This window comes from Amphibalanus amphitrite, unplaced genomic scaffold, assembly GCF_019059575.1.
Source record: "Amphibalanus amphitrite isolate SeventyFive unplaced genomic scaffold, NRLGWU_Aamphi_draft 000256F_arrow, whole genome shotgun sequence".
NCBI lineage: Eukaryota > Metazoa > Arthropoda > Thecostraca > Balanomorpha > Balanidae > Amphibalanus > Amphibalanus amphitrite.
Window position 1 is genome coordinate 147647 of NW_024881751.1, and position 25385 is coordinate 173031.

The following is a 25385-nucleotide window of genomic DNA, read 5'->3' on the forward strand; positions in this document are numbered from 1 at the left end:
GTTATTGACAGCAATTTCCTTCACTCAATGAAGGACACCATATCAGAGACAAGACTGTGGGTCCTGGTGACAGCATTTTGTTGAATACCAGGCACGGGACAGCGAGCACTGAGAAGGTATAAGACAATACTAGCACGGTGCAGGAGAATGCGTATACCAACGACCAACGCTTGACCGGATCTGCTTGGGGTCGGCATAGTTCGTCAAAGGCGCACTAGCTGGGGGCCAGGGTGACCATGCCCCCGCCTCGGCTCAAACAGGCTGGGGGCCAGCAATGTCTGTATCTGCCCCTTCCCTTCCACTTTCAGTGCAGTGGCGGTCGCAGAGGGGGAATCAGGGCCATGCCCTTCCCCCCTCCAAAGGCTAATCAGGGGGCCATCATATCATTTGCCCCCCCCCCCCAAACAACCAATGGGCCCCCATGGGCGTATGGGGCTCTGGCCCTTATTCGATTGTCACGAGGCTCAAGAATCCCACGCTAGCTATTAACAGCTCCCAAGCCAGTCTTTGAGGGTCCTACACTGATCTTGGAGGGCACTTCAGTGGCGGTCAAGCGCCGACATCGACCGCTGAGAACCCACATTGACCTCATTTGAGGGCCCCTAAACCGGCCTCAAGGGCCCAGTCGGCGTCTGAGGGCCTCACACCGGCCTCTGGTGGCCTCATTTCTGTCTCTGGGGTCCCAAGACTAACCTTTAGGTGCCTCTGAGGGTCCTGCACTGAATTCTGATTTCTGAAGACCCGATGCCGGCCTCTAAGGTCCGCATCGGCCTCTGAGGGTCCATCTTGGCCTTAGAGGTCCAACGCCGGCCCATGCCGGTCTTTTAGGGCCCCACACTGACCTCTAAGGGCCCATGCTGGCCTGTAAGGACCCGTCATTAGCCTATGAGGGCATAGTACGGGATTCTGAAGACCTGATGCCGGCCTCTGAGGCCCATCTTTGTTTTTGAGGGTCTTCTGCTGGTCTCTGGGGTCCAAACCGGCCCATGCTGGTATTTTAGGGTCCCACATTGACCTCTAAGGGCCCCGCACTGGATTCTGAAGATCCTATGCCGGTCTCTAAGGGTCCGCATCGGCCTCTGAGGGCCCACCTTGGCCTATGAGGGCCTTCCGCTGGTCTCTAGGTTCCAGGTCCCGCCCATGCCGGTCTGTTACGGCCCCACACTGACCTCTAAGGGCCCATGCTGGCCTGTAAGGACCCGCATTAGCCTCTGAGGGCCTTGCACTGGATTCTGAAGACCCGATGCTGGCCTCTGAGGCCCATCTTGGTTTTTGAGGGCCTTCTGCTGGCCTCTGGGGTCCAACACCGGCCCATGCCGGCATTTTAGGGTCCCACACTGACCTCTGAGGGCCCATGCTGGCCTGTAAGGGCCCACATTAGCCTCTGGCCCAATTCGGCATCTAAATGTCTCATCCTGCCCTTTGCAGGCCCTGTACTGGTCTCTGAGGGCCTCAACCCTCACCGGCCGATGGGGGGGGGGAGGATGCCGCCCCTCCATAGTTTTTTTTTTCGCGATAGCTCCGAACACGCCGGTGATAGAGAGCTGAAGCTTGGCATACCTGACCTTTGAATCAAGCCGAATCTTTTGACACCAACCGCATTTTCGGGTCAGATCAGGTCACTGACCCATGAGGTCATAAGTGAACCTCTGCACGGTCTTCAGATGTCGCAACTTCGCAACGCCCTCACTGCCAGAGGAGATTTCACAGGGAAATGAACCTTGGAGGACCTAGTATCCATTAGGAGTCTCACAACTTGTACATCTCGGATTTTTCCTAAGGTCATTTTCGTGACCTCACCATTAGGTATAAGTCAATGGGGATAAACTGAAAAAACTTTTTTTCAGTTTATGGGGATAAACCAGAAAACTTTTTCTGGCGCCGTAAACGATCTTCAACTATCTCAAGTACACTGAATCTTTCATGCACTCCTTGCAAGGTTCGATGCGTCACTTTTGCAATGTTGACCTTGCGCGACGTCATTTATGAAGTTATAAGGGTCATATAAGTTTGTCGTCAATAACTACCGATCAAATTGAGCTAGCGAGTCGGGGAAGCCATCAATAGACTCAGGAAGACCTGCCGAATCGAATGATATGCGACATGACCTCCTTCGACCAATTTCGTGACCTGGGGGCGCTGACCTGACCGTGACCCGTGGTCAACACCCTCAGTTTACCTCACCCAAACAAAAAGTACATCATTCGACGCGCCTGAGAGAGGCAAACACGATGCTGGCAAAATCGCGGCTCTGCGGCCGTTTTTTTTTTGCGAAGTTATTCACCAAAAACGGAACCGTGCCTTGAGGCACTTGACCTGACCTCAGAGGTCACCGGTTGACCTAGAACCTTAAAATCGGGTATCGATCTCTGCGTCTTGTAACGGCGCACACGCTCGTTTTTCCGCGACGCGCTAGCTCAACCTGGGGCGCAACGGCGAGGGGGGTCGTACCCGCCTCCCGCCCCCTCGGCTGGCGCGTATGTAGAAAACCTATAGGTCCGGTCCGGCGAGGGTTAAACTGGCCTCTGATGGCCCAGACCGACCTCTAAAAGTCCCACACCGGCCTCTGATAGTCAATCAGCCCAGTTGCAGTGGTCGCTGATATAAAACCTCTTAAAAACGTTATAGGTCTGGCTGAGCCTAGCTGGGCCGTTCATGCTGATTTTTATAGGTATATTGAAAAGACTCGCTTTGCACGTTTCACGCTTACTCGTAATGAAAAAGTTGCTGGATGCCTCTGGAATTTGCATGGGTGCCAACGGCTGCGGAGGACAGGGGAACGCGTCCATCAATTTGAGTTTATGGACGGGAGTCTCCCTGAAATTTTAACCCATTTTGTTTTTGTTTTTGTCTCGATTTTTTTATCTCTGATCATGTTTGCGAAAACAAAGTGGCCGAAATCCGAGGAGAAATCGGATTTTGGGGGTAGGTTAGGTTTTGGACCTCTGGGACCTTGGCCCCCCCACTTTCGAAAACGTTCCTACGCCTATGCACTAGACCTTGTTGCACACGAAATATATGTAATTTTATTCTACATGGACACTGCAAGGGATGGAACCGGGGAGATAGATGATGCACGTCACGCCCCTGTGCGTGGAGAATCCACCGACGCGGCCATGGGTTAGGAGGGAGATGAGACGCGAGTAGAGACGCGGACTGTACAAATAGAAAAATCGGGTTTCCCGAATGGCGCTAAACTCGGACAGACCCCACTAGATATAAGGCCTCGATTGAGTAAGCCCTGGATGCGTGCAATAAGTCGCGAAATTAAACGTGAGGATGAAGGCGAGTCGGGCACAGACCGCCGAGGAGGGTTTCAAGAAATGTTACCCGGTCAGCCTCGTGTCCTGGCTCGGAGGGGACGACGGGCTGTAGTCTGTCTAACCTCTGGCTAGCGGGACACGGGACCAGTGGCCCGATTGTTCCGGCCCAGGGTAGGCCTGGGTGATAATTAAGGTCACGTGGGCCGTCGCCTGGGATGTGTATCGGCGGGTGGGCCGCCGCGAGATGACGGTGTTCCGTCTCGGATTAACAGCCTCGGAGGCTGGGCAGATTTTAGGCTGCCGGGCTGGCCCGGAAGCCCTGAACTATGACTGGAGCGAGATGCGGTCATCAGTATCACGGATGGACCTTAGTTACCCAGCCCGGTTTCAAAAAGATAGGTAGGCCCGCTATCGGTCCCTCAAGTGGTCGGCGCGGGACGTCATTTGAAGAGCGACATAGATAGTTTCGGAGGTGGTTAGGACCCCGGGCGTCTTAGCGAGGGAATCGTATGCCGCCGGAAGAGTAATGCCCCGCGAAGGAACGTATAATGCCGCAAGACGGGGGTGAACATTAGATACCGAGCATTCGAGTCGGGTGATCGCAGTCAGACGGTGCTGGCCACCCGCAGTCAGTCGAGTAGCTCCGGCCATGCTCTGGTCCTTTCGAATAGGTCTGTGACGACAGCTTAACTACCAGCCACGGATAGATAGGGCTTTGGACGCCTATGTGCTGGTAGTCGACGATGTGTGTTGAGTGCAGGATATCCCCGAGTGGACCTGCGTGCGTGGAAGACGCGTGTCGTCTTTGTAGTTAGCCGACGAGAGCTAACCTTTTTTTAGGTCGCCGGGTTGGCCCGGAAACCCTGAACTATGGCTGGTGCGAGATGCGGTCATTAGTATCACGGACGGACTTTAGTTACCCAACCCGGCTTTCAAATTTTAGATACGTCCGCCGCGGAAAGCCCGGGCTACTGAGTGCCCTGCGAGCTCTAGCTCCGGAACCGTGGGCTGGAGTGTGTTAGAGATGCTGACTGACCACTGGCAGCAGAAGGTAGGTCCACGCGTGAGTGGCAGTAAGACAAGGGCTGCGTACGTTGTTGCAAAGGTTTACCGGCCCATGCTGTAAGTCCATTGTTCGCTCAACAACCTGCGTGCGTGTGTGTTTATTATTTGTGTGTAGGTAGTTCGGCATGGTCTTGGACCCGCTATAAGTCGCGTAATTCAAGGGCGGAGTGCCGAAATCTGTGGTGGTTCGTATATTCTATTCGTGTAGCGTGAGCATTATGAAGCGTTTGTCTGATGTACGGAGCATTGTGGTTATGAAGGGATAACGGTTAATGAAATTTAAGGCCAATGACTCAATAATGACTTGCGCACGCCTTAGCACCACCGGGGGAAGTTAGGCAAAGAGGGAGGGATCGGAGACGGCTAACTCTGATAATTATGAGGTATAACTGGACGTATGACAGAAGTGAGAAGGGATGCACGAGTGGAAGTATGATTGTTGTGTATATCCGGTGGGAGATAGCCCTCAGCTAGGAAAGGCGCTGTTGTTTGAGAGTGGGACTTTTTGTTAAATAGAGTTGATTTTCTATACCAATATGATCGAGGGTAATTGATTATCATTTATCATTATCTCCCATTCCCTAACCCTGGCCTATGTGTTTCCGATGATTGATCGCCCCGGAGAATGCAAAGACAGAGTCGGGACGAGTTCGCGAGGGGCTGAACCGAGAAGGGCTTTTACGAGTAGAAGCGCACCCACTAGGCCGATTTTAACACCCCCCACTCGAGCCAGCCCACCTGCTGAGAAGCGACCGCCCGGTTAGCCCCGCAACGCCGCGAAATCCCGCTACACAACAATCATCCATTTCACAATTTAATCGCGTTCGTGTAACACTTTTCGTTTCGGGTTATTGTAGAATTCCATATTTTAACATCATTAAGGACCGTTTTCTCGTGCGATTGGTATGCCCCATTTGCTGTCATAAGGCAGCTGACCTTGTGATGTCCATGAGATATTCGCATCCATGACCCACTTCAGTAAGATTCGCTAAAAATGTTACAATTCGATGCATCTTACCAGATATCTGAGTGTAGTGTTCAATGCATTTCTTCCGCTGTATTTGATGAGTCATGTGACTGACAATCTCGAAAATCCTTGGACACTTTCGATATATTTGTGAAAAGCGACAACAAAAAAGATAAAAGTATTTCCGGAAAAATAGTTTGATGATTAAGGCACATCTGTATTCGTGGTTATTGTCATGTTCTATGACAGTTCATGATAATTGACATGATGGTTTCATCGTTTCGGTACTTATCCCAGATGGCATTCGAAGATTCCGGGATGTGGTTAAGCAGAATCTATCGATCACATCAGCTGAAAAGATCGACCCAATTTCTGACTGTTGAGTTATTTGTCGTATCCCTAGCTGGCTGATTGGATTTCAGTTTATGTTGCCTTCATTATCAATTTCGGTAAACCGATTTTAGTCGTGCCATGCGGCTTTTGCTGATGATCGGCTTACTCCGCTCATATTTCAAGCATGCTTTTGGAAGACTCCACCGCCTCAAAAACAGAATGTTAATGCTCTTTGTGACATTTGTGCGGACCCATTCTAAAGTGAATCTGCGGTGAAGAAGTGGCTTGGACAGGAAGACTGATTTTCGTTTTTTGTGTGCTAGGTATTACACCAATCCAAACTTGGATTTCCTTCCCTCCACTACGTTCATCCTGGATCTCGTCAGCAACGCATTTTGACCGCTATCAATCTACGATCCGACGTGGCTTAAACCTCCCCGACTGAAAAAAATGTCGGAGTCTTGACTCCCGGCGCTGATGGGGACGGTTCGCCGAGCGGGGGCGGGGGCGGTTCACCGGGCGGGGGCGGGGCGGCTGCTCGACTGGTTATAAATCCCGTCTCTGTCCGGTCGGCTGTTGTCTGGTCGGATCAGCCACCGCTCTCTGATCAGCTCCACCATGAGATCGTGTATGGTTCGGAGTGCTGCGCTGCTGCTGTGTGCGGCCGGCTCTCTGGCCGCGGTGGCATCCGGGGCAGATCAGCCCAGAAGAGAGGTGGCGAAGACAGCAGGAGGGCTTCGAAAGGAAGTGAAAGAGACCGTGGTCAAGGATGCTGTAGCTGAGGATGAAGAATCTTCTGAAGCGTCGTTATGTGACCAACGCAGCTGTCCCGGTAACCGCGAGTGCCGCGTGGTGCGCGGACGGGCGCACTGTCTCACGAAGCGCACCTGCGCCCGCCTGCGGTGCCGATACGACCAGGAGTGTGTCACCGGTGAGGGCCTGGTGCGGTGCGTCAAACGCCGCTCGTGTGACAGCGTCTCCTGCCGCGGCGCTGACCGCGAGTGTCGTGTTCTGGGCGGCCTGGCGCGCTGCGTCAAACGTCTCACCTGTGCCGATTTGACGTGCGGCTTTGGGGAGACCTGTGCTACGACCAACGGTACGGCGGCATGCGTCCCGAGCGTCGCCTGCCACGACCTGACCTGCCCTGACGACCAGGAGTGTCGTATTGTCGGCGGGGAGGGAGCGGCGCCGAGCTGCGTCAAACGACAAGACTGTGAACACGTGCGGTGCGCGCCCGGGCACACGTGCCATCTCTTCGCCGGTGCGGCCAAGTGCGTCACCACGACCACGTGTGCTGACACCACGTGCCGATACGATCACGTGTGCCGCGTGAGGAACGACCTAGCCGGATGTATCCCTCGTGCCGGCGCAAAGTGCGGAGGTACTGTCTGCAAGCCGGGCTATGAGTGTATCCAAGAGCCCAACGGCGAGTCTCACTGTTCCTCGGAACTGAGTTGTGTCGGTGTGCAGTGCCTGTCCGGTCAGCAGTGTGTCAAGGAGCACGGTGTGCCGCGCTGCAGGGCGTCCTGTGAGGGCCTCCAGTGCGGGCCGCGGGCACACTGTGAGGTTAAACTGGACCAGGGTGTGTGTGTGGAGTGTGACCTGCCCTGTCCGCGGGGTCAGGTGTGTCGGCTGATCGACCCCAATGTTATCTCGGATCTGTTTGTGGCGGCGCCACCGGAGCCCACTTGTGTACCCATTGGCGACTGAGGGGGATGAGGAGTAGAAGTTGTGAGGACGATTACTTGAATACAAATATAGTTAACTGTGGGCCACTGTAAATAAATATATTTTGAAGATCTATGCATTATGAAGCCTGTAAATATGCAATAAATAAATATCTTATGTACAAGGAAGATCGGAACTATTATTTTTAGCTGATGGACACCTGAGCTAAAATAATCAATGCAACCATCGTTCCGCCCATCTGACCCCATAGGAGCACACATTCCCTGCTTCGAGAACGCCGCTTGCTAAATAGCCATAGTCTATAGTTATACATACATACGTTCGGACAGACCATCGTCACATGCTTTGCTGTTTGATTCATCATATAGGTATGCAGACGATCAATGTGCCCTTTATTCATTTTCTATATTCCAACTTTATAAGTTTATATCACAACGTTTTTTATTTGATAACCTACGCAAATCGTGTAAAAGCATCGATCATATTGCTGAACTAGCGCTATGCTATCTGCTGTTCATTTCTGCTGGTGCGCCATTGCGCGAAGACTCGACTGCCGTCAGCTCGCAGTAGCTACTTTCCAGCAGCTTAGACCAATCGCCCTGTTCTCTGCAGCGCGGGGAACATATCCTGTTGACGGATATCAGCAAATTTCACATTTATTATACACCGCAATGGGTGTATTTCTCTTCAAACTCCGCACCATTAATGAAGATTAGCGTGACAGTTTAAGGTGTGCCGCCCTGGGGCGCGTCTTCACCGCAGCAGCTGCAGGGTCCCTCAGACCGCGGAACCCGCTTCCTGAATATCTTTCACTGGCCTCTCCTCCAGACACGGATATTTGTGTGAAAACCGCTGCCAAACGACTGTGCAGATTGAGCCGGTATTAAAGCAATGGGCTGTCCGAGCTGCTGATAGCCTTCTGACACGGTAGCTGAGGAAAATAAATGACTGTTATTATCGTTAATATGGATGTGATGGTGTTTAATGTTCCTAGTTCCTACATGTCTCATGTCTTGCATTTTTAAAGGATTTTCAAAGAGGTGTAAGGTGACCTTGAGGTTAGATTGGAACAGGGGGATTTACGGATTTTTCGGTTATCACCGCATGCGCCAGTCGATTTAGGAGCGCCTTTGGTGTGTGCCGCTCATCTCCTGTACAATTGGGTACTTACATGTTGAATGCCATTCACCTTCCGTGCTGCGTATGCCTCCCTCTCTGACCGCCCTCTCCCTCTTTCCCCGCTCTCTCCCCGGCAGACATCGCTCACGAGGTGCGGTGTCTGGAGCAGTGGTTCCACCACATGGACGGTCAGCTGGGGCCCATCAGCTTCAGACTCGACCTCAGGTCAACGCAGGAGGCCACCGACAAACTCAAACAGTATCAGGTACGGTGTGAGGTGGAATGGTGGCTAACTTAGGGTTGGTTGGGTGCACATATGTATTACATAACGTCACATATTATATAACGCCACATATTATATAACGTTTACGGTCAGCCCTACTGACTACTGAGGGTGGCGGGTGGCAACCTCTACTGAGTTGGTTGGTTTGGGCTGGTTGGAGATGCGAAGGAGATAGACATCGCAACAAGAGGGAACTTACCTTTCAGGTTTGGATAGTGTGTTGAGTTAGCTGTCTGTTGTGCAGTGCGGTTATCTTTGACAGTGCCCCTGGAGCCGAGGTGGTGTACGACCGCGATGGTGGCGCCACTAGTCGGTGCATTGTGTAGGGTCCATGCTGGCTGCTAGCGACACCTCTCGGTATCAGAGGCTACCCTGAACTGGAGCCTAGGTCTTTGATCACCAGGTGGTAGGTGTATTGATAATGGCGTGGTCCAACGGGCTCACTCGCTAGCCTTTTATTAGTTGGGTCGTGATTGCTTTGCAAGTCTCCTAATTTGCGTTCGAGTATCTCACAACAAAATGTGGCTAAGATGTAATCGATCGTGATGAATGCGATACTACTTAGAAAGAAGTAGGTAGAGAGGGGCCAACGTTCGATGATACGTTTCGCTTGTACCGACGACCATCACTCTCACTTGTTGTTTTTTTCACCATCACTTTTTTATCTGTGTGTGTGCGTTTTATTAGTAACTACCTAAGTTATTCATATAATTCCGGTAAAAACCGCTACATGGAAGGAAATGGTGCGGGGTGAAATCCACTGTACGCACCCAATCATTTGATTCCACAGTAATCGTTGCTTTGATTATACCGAACCCACTACAAAACTCCTCAAAGCGAATCGGAATCGACCGTAGAACACCGTCTTTGGGCTCCCTCTACCATAAAACATCGATTACAAACTAATACACGCTTTTTGTTTCACCCACCCGGGCTATTACGCGCCGGTATGGCGGTACGCTTTTTCTACTTCCGCGTTCTGTTGTCGGCTGAAAGCAGCCACGTAGCGCGAACCACCGCGCGATGCCATCAAATATGCATCATAATGGGATTCGTGATGGACGTTTGTAATTCTACGGCAAAACAACGGAGCCCACGGCGGGCGGTGGTTCGAACTTCGAACATGTCCGGCCAGAGGGCTGTGTGTTTTGATCGGACCCAAACACGAATAACAAACTCGGGGCTGATGTTGGGTGGTTTATAACGGCTACTGGTCGTCGTTGGTAGTCGCTGGTCAGTATCGAGCTGCCACTTGGTTGTAACGGGTACCTTGTTGCAGCATGTGCTAGCCAGCTATGCAGATGGATAGTCTTTTGTTGAATTTGATTCGGGCTGCTCGCAAGTTATTACTTGGGATATTTCACGATGAGATGACACGAGAGTTCCTCCTTTGCTGCTTGCTCATTTTTATTGTAATTGTTACGGGACTCTTCAGGAATGACATAAACCCTCTGCATTCCGGATCTTTCGTATTACACTTTTCCCAGTTTCACTTTTTCATCTTTCACCGCTGATCCTTCTTCTCCCATGGCCTCCTCAAAATTCACCACCTAAACCAACATCTCACCCAGCTGGAGAGCCGCCCCAGTTCCATGTTTGCCTAACCCCCACCTGCGCACACAGCTAATCAGGCTCATCATACCTCCCATACCTCTCCTGAGTACCCTAATACCCGCCGCGTCCCGCCTCTATCAGTGCTGAGTAGCGTGTCGGCGCTAACCTGCCGGCGTCAGGTCACTTTCGCCGTCTGTCAGTGCCCCGGTAGTGGCCGAGCTGGGGTTGTTATGGTTGTCACTGGGTCTGGTTGGCGGTCGGTGGGGAGCGACCACCCGGGTGATGTGGGGTGGGGTGGGTTGGGGGGGGGGGGGTCACCAGGTCGCCTGAGCTACATCATGCTGGTGTGCTGTGTTGGCTTGGCTGATATAATATGGGGCAATGAGAAGCCAAGAAGCATTGAACAAACTGGAGCTTTATGCGTCATGGATCTGGATGGATATATCTCCGCCTCTATCCCCTCTCTCCCTCCCTCCCTCTCTCGCTCTCTCTCTCCTCCCCTCTCTCTCTTTTCTCTCACTCCTCCCCTCTCTCTTCTCTCTGCCCTCTCTCCCTCCTCACTCCCTCTTTTTCATTTTCCGCTCTCTTTCTTCGCTATCCCAGTTTTTGCGTGCTATTTGCTCGTCTCAAGATTTAATCAGTTTGACAGTTCTGATCCCCACCAAGTGCCCGACTCGTCCGGCTGAGACGGGTTTGAGTAACGACTGGTAATGTCTCGGTGTTACTTCCTCGTACTAAGTAGCTTGTAATGACGCACTGAAATGGAGTAGACAGAAGTCACTAAGAATAGAGCATAATTGACACGGGGAGCTGTCTTGTTATGAGCTTTCTCGTGATTTTAGAAAGTGGCCGTCAATGACCCGAGGAGTCGTATTGTGGTCGTCAGAACAATCCTTTGATTCACTTACGTAACTCCTAATCGTCGGGAAACAATCACGCGCGTGGAGGGATACTACGATAGCAGCGCACACATTGCGATCCTTGAGAGAAAGTATGGTTGCGCTGTAGGGCACTCTTTGGCCCATGAGATCCTCGATGCCCGATGGCATCTGTTATTTTCCGCTCTGTCTATGCACTTAAAATTGGACGGGTTTTGATGCTCCGATAAACCAGGCTCATGCCCTCAGATGTCAATCATACTCACCATCGTCCGTGGGGTGGCTTTGTGAACCGTCACTGGTTCCACTTCGCTCCAGATTTAGAAGAGCTCAGCCTGACAGCCAAGGTTACGTCGCTTCCCGCGGCCTTGTCAAGCGGGCTGGACAAAACAACATCGGCGAAAATATCCCGAAAACACCGCTCGGGTGGCGCCGCGAGCAAAATTAGCGCCGAGAGCGTCACGGCGTGACCAGCAGGCGTCACGGTGTGACGGTGGGCGTCACGCCACTGGCCCGTTACCGACGCGCTCCGTGCTAGGGGCGTCGGCACTGAAGAGGGCACGTTCTAATCACCGCGACAAATCTAAATCATGATAAGGAATACGGCTAGATTGCGCTGATTGTGACGTATTGTGGCGTCACGCCTAATTAGAGATAATCCAATTACTTGGGAGCTTGGAGCTGTTCAATGAGTTTAAAAACGGCACTGGAACAGGATGTTCAGCCGTAAAACTAATGCAACGGACGGCCTGGTCACGCTTAAATACCTCGTGGAATAATGACTTCCTGCTCTCCCTTCCGTGTTGCATGTAGGTATCGTGCACGATGCGGGACAATCATAGCTGTTTTGTGGCCGGTGGTGGGCTGCGTTTCACGCCGCTGGGGGGGGGGGGGGATGGGGACAGAGGTCGGACGCCGTGAGTCAGGGGCGGGGCCACGAGGGGAGAGGGGGGCGCGCGTCCCGCGATGCACGCTGCATGCTGGAAGCGGTGGATGCACCGATGGGGGTCGGACGCACCGCCCGGCCGCCTCCCGTAATAGCAGCGTGCCCACGGACTGTTTGTTTGTATAAATCACATGGCTGTCGTGTGGCTGAGCCCGCTCTGTAATTTTCGCATTAAATTTCCATGCGAGGCGGGCAGGGACGGCGGCCGACAGGCCACGCCGCCATGTCACTGCCGCTCGTACTCGATGACACAGTGCTCGAAAAACGCCCCCGACCAACCCAAATTAATCAAATATGATCCGCACCCCCGCAAAAAGCGGACCACGGTGTTTCATGAATTTATCATTGCGGCTTGGGACCGTAGAGGCATGGCCCGTGGCCCCGGCGGACGCTCCATCGCCCCGGCTCCGAACTTGGCGCATTGTGTGTGATTGTGACGCACGGTATAAAATTACAGCGTGGGTGCCGGTGACCGGTGCCACGTGTCGGGACTTGCGCATTCGGCGGTGTTGTGTTTCGAGTTGCCTGGCAGGTGGTAATTGAGCCCAAACTAATCCAGCCGGGCAAACTTTGCAATTTGTGAAGGTATTGGTTTGGGTAAATTGAAACAAACACGCGATACTAGGGTGATTAGACAGACAAATAGTTTGATGGAATATTGTGCATCTGTTAGGACATTTGGGAGAATTTGAGCTGCTATTTCTGGCATTTAGGTAAAGTGCAGACAGCGTCGTGCTGAGTTGTGTGGCGAAGTTATCCTTTTGTCTTTTCTTTCCAATTATGCTCCTGGACTTCGGTAGTGTTGAGCTCTTTCTTGCTTCAAATGTCATGGTCATCGCATGCAGATTGCAGCCCTATTGTTCCTTGTGCTCGTAGATTGAATAGTTAGTTATGCGTCAGCTGCTTGCAATGTTTCCTAATTTTCTTGTTTTCTACAGAGAATAGAGCTGTCTCTGCCAATTCCCGGCGAAGGTGCATGTTTTCATCGTTGCTTGAAAACATGCTTGGATTATTCACTAATCCCCACACGGTTTAACGAGCCTGCCTCCACGGGTCGTCCGGGGTTTTCGGATGTTCTTGTGGCCGACAAGCACAAAGCCAACCTTTCTTGGACTATCGGCTTACCTCCTGTAACAATACTGGGTCGGCCTTGACTGATCTAAAGTCCGATAACTATGTTATGTGGACCGTGGAGCTCTGGAGAACTTGAGCTAGCACCAATTAATCTGGTGTCGAAGGTTATCTTTTGAATCTCACAAACAAGCTGGTGCAGGTTTGCGTGAAGCTACCTCGCTGCCGTCAGTCAGGCTTACTGAAACTCAATTGCAGAGTTGCAAACACTTTATGAAGAGCAATGCAAAGCTGAGGAAGTTGAACATCAAAATTCCTCACTATATAATTTTACAGGTTCAGCATCGCATGATTTTGAGGTACTTAAACTATTTTTTTTTTACCTCTTCATGACTAGAAAGGCCCACACATCTTCTCGACGTCTAAACTTTGTCGAGCTCTGCCACGTCTCCAAACGTCCCCCAGTCATGCCGTGATTTTGAAGCCGACTCCCTCACATTTCACATCACCAAACTTTCAGCCCTGGCTCCCGCGACGGTCGGTGCCCTCTACCGCGTCACGTGGTATATTATGGGCGCGTTTCACGGACGCCTGATGTGCACGGGGCACGTTCCACCGTCACGCTGATGTCACTGCCGCACGTCACGCCGTGTGACGCTCTCATCGCTACAGCAGTGCTCGGCTGTGGTGTGTCGCCGTTATTATCTTGTCGAGCGGGTTTCGCCGGCTAAGCTGAAAACCTGGAATAGTTTTGGGGGAGATGTATAACCGGTGCAGTGCACATTAGAGTCGTATTTTCACCGTGACTGTCAGTTATAGCTTCAGACATGCTCCACTGCACCAGGCAGTGCGCTCAGTTCTACAGCCGCCACTTTCTCGGTGGTTCATTCCTTCAGCGGCCGTTTCGACCGTGTCCTTGTGGTTTGTTCCACATCCCTGTGTGATGTATTGCTCTGTCGATGTCGAATACCACACTTGCACAACTGATAAAAACTGTCCCCGTTTTCCAGGTGAGTCCCGGGCTGTTGCGAATGGCTGTTCTGTGCTGACGTATCAGGTAAGTCGCACGCTGCGCTGGCTTCTGTGTAATCCTCCGACCAACCCACCGTGCCGGGTGCGGGGGTGTCTAGTTTCACCTCTGCAGTCCACCGCTCCGGTAGTGGGCGTATTTCTCGAACACTCGAGCGTGTAAACTGACCGGACCCGGTCAGTGCGGGTCGTCAGAGCTGCTTATAGTACAGCCGGCAGAGCGGGTAACAGCAAACACAGCCGGCCAATTTCTCCAATGTGCGCCGGTCCGTCCGGCCTGTCGCCGTGCTTCCGACATGTTCTGTCGTCTTCAGTCTTATTTTCGGTTGTCGCCTGTCATCAACTGTCACTAGCTGTCAGTTGTCTCTTATTAGCTGCGCTTGAGACCAGCTTTCCTTCATGCAGACAGCCTCGGCACCATTTGATTACCTCACAGCGACAGTTGCTGTGATTTTGCTGAACCCTTCCACTCCTTCCACTTCTTCGTTCCCGCCCCAAACAGACCATCAATGCAGCCACTGTATGTCGCTTCTACCGGGGGGGGGGGGGGGACGCTTAGAGGTCCACGGCAGGGAAGGGACACAATACTTTTCCCCCTCCCGAAGTCCCGACCCCCCTGGAGGGGTGCGTTCGAACATTTGCCGCGCGTCACCGGACAGACGCCCGACTAGCTGACCAACAGCCCCGACTAATTGAAATCGCACACACCATCAGCGCTGCCTTTCCGGCACCGCGGAGGGGCGGGCGCGTCGATTTCGACAGGGGTGTCGCCACCGATGGTGGAGGGGGCTGCTGAATCGACTGATGTTGGCGTCAGCGCCGCGGCAGCGATGGCGGAGGCGTCATCAGCGGTCAGGCCTGACGGCAGGAGGTTAATGATGTCGCAGTAATGACGATAGGTCGGTGATTGAACGGGAGGGCTCGGCGAAGGGTGGTGGGCGTGTGCTCAGTTATGGATAGCAGGTGGGACAGGGCGGGCGGGGCGGGTGGGGTAGGGTGGGAACGGGTGCGATAGATGGGGTAAGGTGGGAACAAGTTCAGGTGGAAGGATGGGCTCGATAATAAAGAAGAAACGGGACCGGCTTTATCAGGAGGTAAGCCTGAAATTTTTCGGATGAGAAGCTAGGTGAAATTTGCTGTCAATTGTTGACAGGACTTGCAGCTTTTAAATAATCACATAAATTAGTATCGAAGGAGACGTCCGGGACTGCATCACAGGTTTCTGACTGCACTGCTGTTTTGGCAGGCCGTATATTACATTCTTGCATTCGTGCATTGTCGTAGCTGACCGAATCGTGGAGGCGTTATTTTTGGGTGACGTCATGAGGTGAGGTCACCCAGGCGGTAATCCGGTAGTTTGGCGGCGGTGACGTCATGCTGAGGCGGTCGTAGCCTTTGTTCCTTGGCCAGGAAAGCTGTACCGTACCGAAACTCTCTCTGAATTCCTATCATTGACCCAGCTTTTTATCGTTTTGTCCGTGTGGGTCATTCGCATAGCGCACTGGATTTCGCTAAAACAATGTTGCTATTGTCGTGCATGCACTGAGTGCAAAGACGAATACTTTTGTAGATGTTCTCATTGGATTACGATCTCTTAGACGATGTGGTCTGCTAAAAACTGTCGCATTGTTGCTGGAACACCGTAGATTTCACGCTTTTGTAAGATCGCCCTTTGATAAGACTGACCACATCCGACGATGCTATAAAGATGGTAAGAAGCAGAGTGAGTATCCGGTTCCCTACAACACACGTGTGGCCGGTTTTATCTCCTGAAGAGCGCAGGTGTGCTCGTGTGAGACGTTGATGTCTTTCTTGGCGTGCTGTTAGTCTCTTGTGCGTCGCTGAAATCTCTGAGGACCTCATCTTCAGATCCGTCTTGTGGCGGCGCCTCTCAGCAAGTCATCACGCGGGACACAACTGCGATAGGTAGATGACGTCATGAGCCGTGCGTCAGCAGCTATCGAGCGTTTTATCGAGTCAGGTTTTGGTGATTGTAGGTGTTTTGTTTGGATGGTTTTCATGAGTTTGTACAGGTGGTGGTATGGCGGTAGTGTGCGAACACCTGCCTAAAAAGCGTTTGTGTGGTGTGTGGTCGGCTAGCTCAAGGCTACGGTTTATTGTTCGAAGGAACGTGAATGGGTCCAGCGGCATGCCTGGTGTGAAAACATTCGAGAACATTCTTGACCTTCGCACCCTGTCTGTGATAAGGGCCATCGGGTACCCAATTGTGCTTGACGTGTTAAATGGATAAGTGTATTCTTTGGTGTTTCGATGATACTTAACGAACGGCTCCCATTCCGACATTTTAACGTCGCGTCATGAGATGAGTCTGCATATTGACAACTCTCGGTTCTCAGACTCAGTTACCTGAGGTACCGAATATTCTGTCGAGACCACCTATCGAGGTATTCCTACTCGTAGCTCCTGCCATGCGCCGCAGCGCGGTGGCCTTCATTCCCATCTCCCGCAGTGAGTTGCCCCCAGCGCTGCCTGGGGCTATATCGCCATACGGTGACCGCTGGTGCTCTGATAGTTCCCGTCACCCTGAGATCGTTTGTCACAGCCACGCGGGCATTCACGGCCCGGGCACCCCGCTGTCCGAATCCCTGCCCCCGTCCCTCGCCTCCCTCCCCTCCCTCCCTATACCCAGCCATGCCAGCGCTCCGGTCGCACACATGGCTGTTTGAACTCCTATGCCGCGCCTCTGTGGGCTCTGCGGTGGCACCTGCACTGGTGCAACACTGCAGGTCATGCTTCGGTGGGTGACGAGAGCATCTGTGGGTCTCTGTGGCGGGCGAGAGGGGGAGGGTGACTGCGCCGGTGAAGGTTTGCACTTTCAGTTCCTGGTTGTGGCTCGGGGATAGTTTGCGTGTGTTCACGTGCGGGGGTTGTAGTGTAACCACCGAGTCACGATGCATTAGCCGAAAGGAGTGCGGTGGTGAGTCAATAGAGAGGTCTTTGTGTGGGTCGGTACAGTTTGCACCAGTTGCGAAGTGAGCCGAATTCTGCAGCCCGTTATTGTCATGGGCTGTTGGGCCATTTCTACCGCTGCACTGCTGGTAGTCCATTATGATATTGGTGGAACGGTTCAAGAACTCATGGTGAAGGTGTGATAGAGCTTCAAAGGTCGTTTACATGACATAAACTGGCTCATTTTTGGACTTCGAAATAATACCTCTGTTGGATATTGTGCAGAGCTTGCTGCAAAGCTAACGTTTCCTCTTGTATTGCCATAAGTTCTGCTGTTCCGCTGCAGCTGTACAAATGTCGGTTGTCATACCTCGGCTGGCTTATGGTGAAGGACATCTGATTGTCACGCCTCAACCGACAACTTCTCGTAAAAGGTGTGTGCAGGTCGGATTAAGATGAAACTTTTCCTTTCGTCGTGTTCCGCAGTATATCCTGTTTTGAACCTGCTGCTTAACACCTCGCTGATCATGACGTGTGTCGGTTAGACTCTGATTCTTCCGCTGTGTTTCCGTCGTAACCACATGTCGGAAATATATCTTTGGCACCATACCGGGTATCATCTCTTTGCTTATTTTCTCGTATGTTACCGCGGTAGTCGGCCCCCGCTGCGCTAGCCTGCCTGTCCTGTCCGAGCCTGTCGATTCGGACGACCGTTGAGCCGGTTTCAAAATCTGCTGACGTGTGCGAGGCGCAGCCCCCAGCAACTGTCACCGTTTTCCCGGCGTGCTTCCTGTTCAAACCAACCGCCGAGCTTAACTCACGTATCTGAGCGAGCTGTAAAGATAGGAAATTAAGCGTGAAACTGTCGGCTGTTTTGGACGGGGTCGATTTAAATCGGTCGTCCTGTGTCCGGATGTGTTTTGGAGTGATTTGCAGGGAGGTAGATAGGGTGGTAGAATAGCGCAGAGCCCGCTATCGCCGGCTGACCTATCATTACTGCACTTCACGGACTGTTACTGAGGGTACTTACTGTTAACGCCAGACGCCTTGAGACCCTAATTTTTCGCGATTATTTTAAAATGCGTGGAATGATTTCAACCATATTTAGGAAATAGCTGTTTCAAGACCAGCCGAAACTTTTTCTTCAAATACACTTTGTTGTCACTTAAATATTTGTGGCACTTGTCATTGACTCGTAATGTTAACTGTTTTTCCATCCTGGATAGAGGCTTTCATACGTCATATGACATTAGGCTCCGCCCACGACTGCGGCATTGACCTGTGTCCATCAGCGACCTCTGTACAAACGACACACCTGCCATCTGTAAAGGACTATGAATTTCGCTGACGTTTCACGTGCTATGAATCAATTGCAGCAGACCGTCAAGTAGGTAAATGTAAGGCTCTTGTTGACTCTTGTAGGTATATGGGACCAAGAGGACCATTACTCCTTAATCTACTACTCACACATGCTTCGAAAAAACGTTAACGATTCCTAACATACGATTTTCGATGTAGGATATCTGTTTGGTGAAATACGAGCGAGCCTTATGATGTGAAGCGAAGGCAATTAGCTAATTATTGCGCTGGTCGATGGGTGCATAGCGATGTACAAATCAGGAGCTGCTTGATGACATCCGACATCCCATTATCGCATTATCTGCAGCGCCATAGGCAGGTGAATATTTCCTAACCTTATGTCAGTTATATGCCATCTGTCCGTCAGTTGCAGCTTATAAAAAATAAAACAAATATCAGCGAACATATCAGCATTGTAGAAGCAATGCGAATTGAGCATTTATGGCTCCTCAGTCATCATGTCGCTCTTTGGGCACCGTCAGACAAGACGTTACGCACAACTCCGCCGGCTTTCGGCACCGCTCGACCGTCCCCGCTCCCCGCCACAGCGCGAGTGACCGCGCGCCGGCCCGAAACCGCCGCAGGCCAAGACCACAGAGGCGGGGCTTAGCTGTGACGTCAAAACGTATCGCAGACTGACTGGTGATAGCCTCTACACGGCGGGTGAAAATCCTGCTCGAAATTTAACATTACGAGTCAATGAGAAGTGCCTGAAATATTGAAATGGCGACAAAATATCTAAATTGTAAAAGTTTCGGCAGGTCTTGAAACGGCCATGTCCTGAGCTTGGTTGAAATTCGACCATGCATTTAAAAATAATCGCGAAAAATTAGGGTCTCAAGAGTTCTGGCGTTAACAGTAGACGAACCCCACAGGGGCTGAACAGACGTACCCCAGGGGCTGGACTCGGAGTGATGATTGCTGATGGCGCGGTAGTGTGGCGACTTACCCTGTTCGCACACACGCCAGTTATGATTGGGGCACGGGATGATATGCGATTCTTCATTTGTCAGCAATTCTTCCTAAGGCATTCGTATTGCTCCCCTATCTTGACTCCGTGCGTTGGCCTACGTTATGGTCTGCTGCCTTCCTCTACCCCTCTTTCTGTCCTGAAGCATTAAGGTAAGTTCGGACAATGCCCCTGACGCTGCGCCCCTGACCCTCCCATGCCTGTAATCAGCTCAGCCACGCCCTTTCACTCTGTCACGCCCCCTCCCCCTGTGTGACACCGCAGCATGATGTCATACAGGCGTGGTCGGCGGAGCCCGGTTTAACCACATGTCCGCTGTCCGTACAAACGGACGTAGGGTGTATTTTACCGAGGTGACTCGTTATTTTATGGCCCACTCAGCGCTGTTTGTCATTTCATGGAGTGTGTGGATTTTAGACGGTCTAAAGTACGAGGCCAATGACCGTGCGGGGGTTCGTGACCAAATAGGATGCACGTTTTTACCGAGCGCGGTTTTTGTGTTGTTTTATGCTTGCACGTGCGTGCCATTTTGTTGTTACGGTTGGTTTCTCTGGTCGGCGTCTGTTTGTCAGGGCCATACGCTCATGATATTAAATATTCGAGTGTCTGTCGTGTGACTGACAAACATTTCACATTGCTCAGGAAGGGCAAATTGTCTAGGAGTGCTGTATAATTCACGCTGATGTGCCATTACCGAGATCCATATGTTTCCTCCGTGCCATCAACTACTGATGTTGAGTGCTTTATTATTCGCCGGAGTGGCCGACGCCGTCCGCTGAAGGGTTCACTGCCCCGGCTGTCCATGAGCCGGGCGCGTGCGGTCAAAGTTGGCTGTCGTTTGTTTCAGCCCCCGCGGCGTCCCCGAGGGGAGCTAATTAATGCAATGCAGATGATCGATAGTTGTGGCCGCTGCGGCGGGGCAGGGCAGGGCTGGCCCGGCCCCCATGGCGTCTCTCGTCGGGCGAATGATCCCCATGTGGTGTCCATTGCTGTCGGACTGTGCGGGACGGAGACTGGGCGAACGGAGCGGTCAGGTCAGATGAGGTCAGGTAGACAGACCTCAGTGGCAGGTCAGGTGAGGTCAAATGAACACACCGGCCGCAGCGGTAACGAAGCGAGCGACCGAACCTCGTTTCGTGGTGGTTTCGGAACGGGTGTGGTAGGTGAAGATCGTGAACTGCTGAATGGAAATAGGTAGCGCAACGCTGGGTCCCAGGAACGCAAACCTCCTTCGGTGAGGTCATGAACTCCTCGTGCGCGCAGTGTACCGAAGGCTGACTTATTTAAACATCCAGGCCATCACGAAACCGGCGGCCATGTTTCCAAATCGCTGAAGGCAGCCGCCTGTGTGTGTGTTGCACAATGCCAGGAAATTAGTGTCTGATTGGTATCTAACCACCGGGTCTGGCAACCTCCTTCGTGGCAGTGCGTGATTGTTTTGCTGCAACGTCTTTGTTCTGGCCCGTTCCAGTAGTTTTTGTTAACGCAGGTTTGTGCCCGCTGTTTGCTGCTGTGATTAGTTCGTGGGTGTGGGACGTCGCGCAATGTCCCGGAGTTGCTTTTAGGGCTGCGTATCCAATCTTGTCCTGTCTTGTTTTGTTGGCCCGTTTGTATGGCACCAAAGTAAATATAAAATGAATGAAGGTCACGCACCATCACAGGTTCTCGGCCTGGTTTTGTTGAAGTACCGTCATCACACTTACTGCCCATCTGTAAACATGCCTGCCTACCATCGTCTCACTACACGCCGTACACAGGCCTGTAAACCTCTCATTCGACGTTCATCACCTTATTTCACGACCATTGCCTCCGTGTGGACCGTTGTCTCGTGCGCATGCGCACTGACCCGTGACGCACAAACACGTCGTGACCGTGTCACGCCCAACGCCAACGGTGGATGGAGGTCACTGGAGACCGTAACGCTTGTTTCGGACCGTGCCGAGTCAGCAGTTGAAACTCCCAGCCGCCGCGCCGTCTCGTTGTTTCTCCTGGCCGCGAGCCGACGGTTTTTGCCTTCTCCAACTTCCAGAGGTCATGTATGTGCGCGTGGTCCGCGCTGCGTTGGAGCCCCGTGGCCATGAATATTCCATTCGTCGATGAGCGGAGGAACATGGCTTAGTACGCCGTCCCCGACAGTCCGTACCTGCCGGTGCCTTGGCCGACCTTGTAAAGCGCTGTTTCCTGGACTGTTTCCTGTATATTATTCCACTAGTTCTGGCAAGACTGTATCGGTAATCGGCTCGACTATTCTGCTGCTGGGGAGGTATCTGCTCGTGAGAGCGAGGCAGGCAGACTGACAGACTAACATCAGTCGGCAGTCTCTGTGACAGACGCAGGAAGCGGCTCCCCGCTGTCGGACAGACGTGGACACGCTCCCCCGCTGGTGAGCGAACCAGGGGCAGTGTCAGCCGAGACGGATGAAGCCGTATGTCAGGAGCTCGACAGAGCTGTCGGTGGAAGGCTCGGCTGGGCTGGCCTGCGAGGTTTGCCGCAGTTGTGCTGGTTGGTATTTCCCTGTTGCTTTCTTTAGCCTCGTGGCCCGCCACGTGCTGGAGACTGCCACTGGATAGCCGCTGGGAAAATTCCGAAATTGGTGGGGAGATCGGGTGCCTCTCAGAGCCTGAATGTCTCTCCGAGCCTCTCGTGGCAGCCCTCCGAACCGTCTCGCTCGTGCGCGCCCGCTCCTCACGGCCTCGTTCCGCGGTCTGTCACTGAATGGCCGTCTTCATGCCTTGTGGGAACTGCGGTCTTCTATTAACGAGGAGACAGACGCCAGGAAAGTTTTGTCAATGGACCGCGCTACCTTTGTTCCATGTGGAACAAATTAGTGGCTTCGAACTCCGGAAATTATTCTCAGCCGCTCGTGCGTCCCACAGGGTCAACTAGATGTTTGGAGAGTTGTGGTTTCCGGTTTTCGGATTGCTGCTCTCTTCCGGTAATTTATGATGGGCACTGACTCAAATCGGTTGACGCCAACAGGGGGAAAGTATCGACGGGGTTGTGAGGTCATATGGCTTCATATACGACTGTTTTGTCACTGTAAAGTGCAGTGGTTTTTTGCAACTAAACTTGTCACCGCTGGACGGATAATAACTTGCCGTATAATCCCCTTGTCTTTGATTTTTTTAAGGCGATATTTCACTGTATTGTAGTAACGTGATAAGTTATTAGCTGTCCCGATTGGCCCTTTTCAAGAGATTGACGAATCGTGAGGTTGTAGCGGCGTTGGAGTTCAATAAGTGGCTTTCACTGATGCCTGCCGTCGATAACAAGCGTGGCATCGGTCATATCATTATCGGCTTGTCTTTCTGTATCTTTGCTTCTGATTGTTATCATTATCTGATCTAATTCCTTTCATTATGATTTAATCAGTGTGATATTTAATTACGCTGGATAGCTGAGGTGTTTCCAATTTTTTAGCACTTCCCGGCTCGCCTGCGTATTCAGTTCCGTCTGAAGAATTCTTCAAAGTCTTCCTAAACCTGTTTGTATGATGTCGAAACGACTGCTTTTAATCGAAGTACTTATCGCAGCCTTTCCTTGTCTGCCATTTCCTTTCCTGTATGCCATAGGTATCTCTGTTTTGAGCATTTGCCTTTTGACGTCAGTGTATCCTTGTCCTTGAAAGGAAATAAGTCTCAGTTTGTCACCTCACCTTATTTGTAATGTGATCTAGGAATTAAACACCTAAGCCTGGCATATAACCAATCCGTGTTATGTTACTACTTCATAGTTCCCTGTTTGTTCATCACTATAAGTCGTTTGAATTTGCAGTTTAAATAGCCCGTCACTGATTCGTGCTGCCGATTTGTATTTAACGGTATTCTAACGACATTTTCGCCACAGTCCAGCCACCGTGTCTCCGGGGTAATTTGCCCGCTGGATTATGAATCAGCCTTCCGTTCACGCCCCTCCCTTTAACCGCCGCTCAGTTACCAGCGTTACCGGTGTGGTGGGTAACGGTACCGCCCCGTTCGTGGACCGCACTATGGTCAAAACGCGTGCACCGTATATCACCACATCCGGAACGCAGTGCGGATGTCACAGGTCGCGGAACATCCATCTGTTCCCGTGTCTGCCGTCCACCTCTGCTCAAACCAGTCTTTGTCCTCGCGTCACTTCGTCTAATTGTGTCAATTAACCGGAGTAGGGTGCCGTACCGGGGCGTATGTCGTCTCATACGTGGTTTGACCTCTTTTCGTCCCGTTCTACCCACTCGTGTGGCTACGTCCGGTCCCTGTGGGGCTTCGCGTGGGGTCAGTGTGGCCTCGTGTGGGCCGTTGTGGGGGATGTTGTGGGGCAGTGTGGTCGGTTTCGGTCAATGTAAGGTGACCCTTGGTCGTCAGCTCTGTGTCAGGGTATCACAGGACTGGCCTCAGTGTCAGGTCGATGTCTGGCCTGTGTCAGGGCTTTGTCAGGTCGGGGTCACACAGGGGTCAAACCCGTGAGCTGCAGTTCGCCTGACCGCTCCTCTCATCATCGTCCACACGCACGTTCCTTCACTTCCGCTAACTGACCCGTGCGCTTGCAGCTCGTTACTTACATGTGTGCACTGTGCGTGCTACGTATGCCCAGCCCGGAGGTCCTTCATCAACTGCTCAGGGCGTTGACGAGCGGCCGGGCAGGGCGGCAAGTTGCAGCTCCAGTGCAGAGCTATAGCTCACTGGATGGAGATGAAGCTAAGCTTCGAGCTGCAGCCGGAATGACAATTTGTCAAGCTGTTCTGCTGCTGCGTGCGTCTTGGTTAGAGTTCTGTTTAGCCAGGCGTGGCTGACTCAGATACGCTGTGCAGAACCTCCAGCAGGACAACTGGAACAAATTGGTATTTGGACGACCTGTTAGCTCTGCAAGATGGAACAATGGGTGGAGCGTGATGCTGTTTAATTCAGTGAATGACTCATTGTATACTGTCTGCATCGAATTGGGTGCTAGCTTCATATAGTTACATTGACCGGGAACTCTGTGTGGCGTTTCTCAGTATGTGTAATATAATATTAGTTTCATTCCTGACCACGCCATAAAATCGCCTTTGTGGTACCGAGCTGTCCTGTTTCAAAGCTAATTATCTTGCGTCTTACTATGTTGTGGGGGATTATGCATGTCTGGATTACGGCACAAGTGTTCGTCGAATTATTTATTCATTCCGAAATTCCATTTCGGTCGTAACTCATGCAGTGCAGCATTCACGCTCAAGGCTCACGTTCAAGCTGCCAGGTCACCTGGGGAATGCATGTTGACTAGTTGATAGCGCAGAAACATTTTTGCTTGCGTACAAAGCTCGGGGCTCTCCCAGGTGAATCGTCAGAATCGTTCCACCAAGGGTCGAGTCACCGAGTATCATGGCCACCGGGTACCGCGGTCACGTACAGTCCACCGGATGTCGTCAGTCGCAGAGTGCTGGCTCAGGTGTTCCGAGCCCTGCAATATGCCACCGTCATCATGACTATGCTGACGCCGCTGATGTGCTGACGATGATGTGGCGACGCCGATGCGGCAGCGCTGTGCTGACGCCTGCTGATGTGAGGCGCTCAGCAACGTTACTTCCTCCAAGGCTCTGACACAGCTTGGCTGTGTTCTGGAGAGCCTGCTTGGCAGTGTCAGCGGTATTCGATGGCCTGTCAGTAGCGGCGTTGGTCGAGGATCAGATAACCTTGTCGTTCAGCTCCCTGGCCCGTCGTCGCTGCCCTTCCTGGCCCTCCGTCGGTCCCTCTCCGCCTCTCCGTCCGTCCGTCCCTCCGTCCGTCGGTCCGTTGTCACTCTTTATTGGCCGCCTCTGAGGTCACATCTGCTCACCAGCTGCCCAGAGTGTGTGGCCCAGAGAGGACCTCTGAGAGGGGTGATTGTGAACCCTGTCTTCCCTCGCAGCTGCTCCGGTGTTCTGTTCGTATATCGCACGCCGCCCGGCACCATTGATTACGCTGGCCTCAGCGCCTCTGGCGGCGGGGGAGG

General features: G+C 52.3%; 1 protein-coding gene across 3 annotated transcripts in view; it reads left to right on the forward strand.

Moving 5' to 3' along the window:
- LOC122386575 overlaps window positions 1-25385 on the forward strand; it is a 232675-nt gene that overhangs the window by 104724 nt on the left and 102566 nt on the right. For all 3 annotated transcript variants that reach the window (XM_043375873.1, XM_043375874.1, XM_043375875.1), the window contains one exon: window positions 8574-8701. In XM_043375873.1, coding sequence (XP_043231808.1) covers window positions 8574-8701 — 128 coding nt within the window. The remainder of the gene's footprint in view (window positions 1-8573; window positions 8702-25385) is intronic.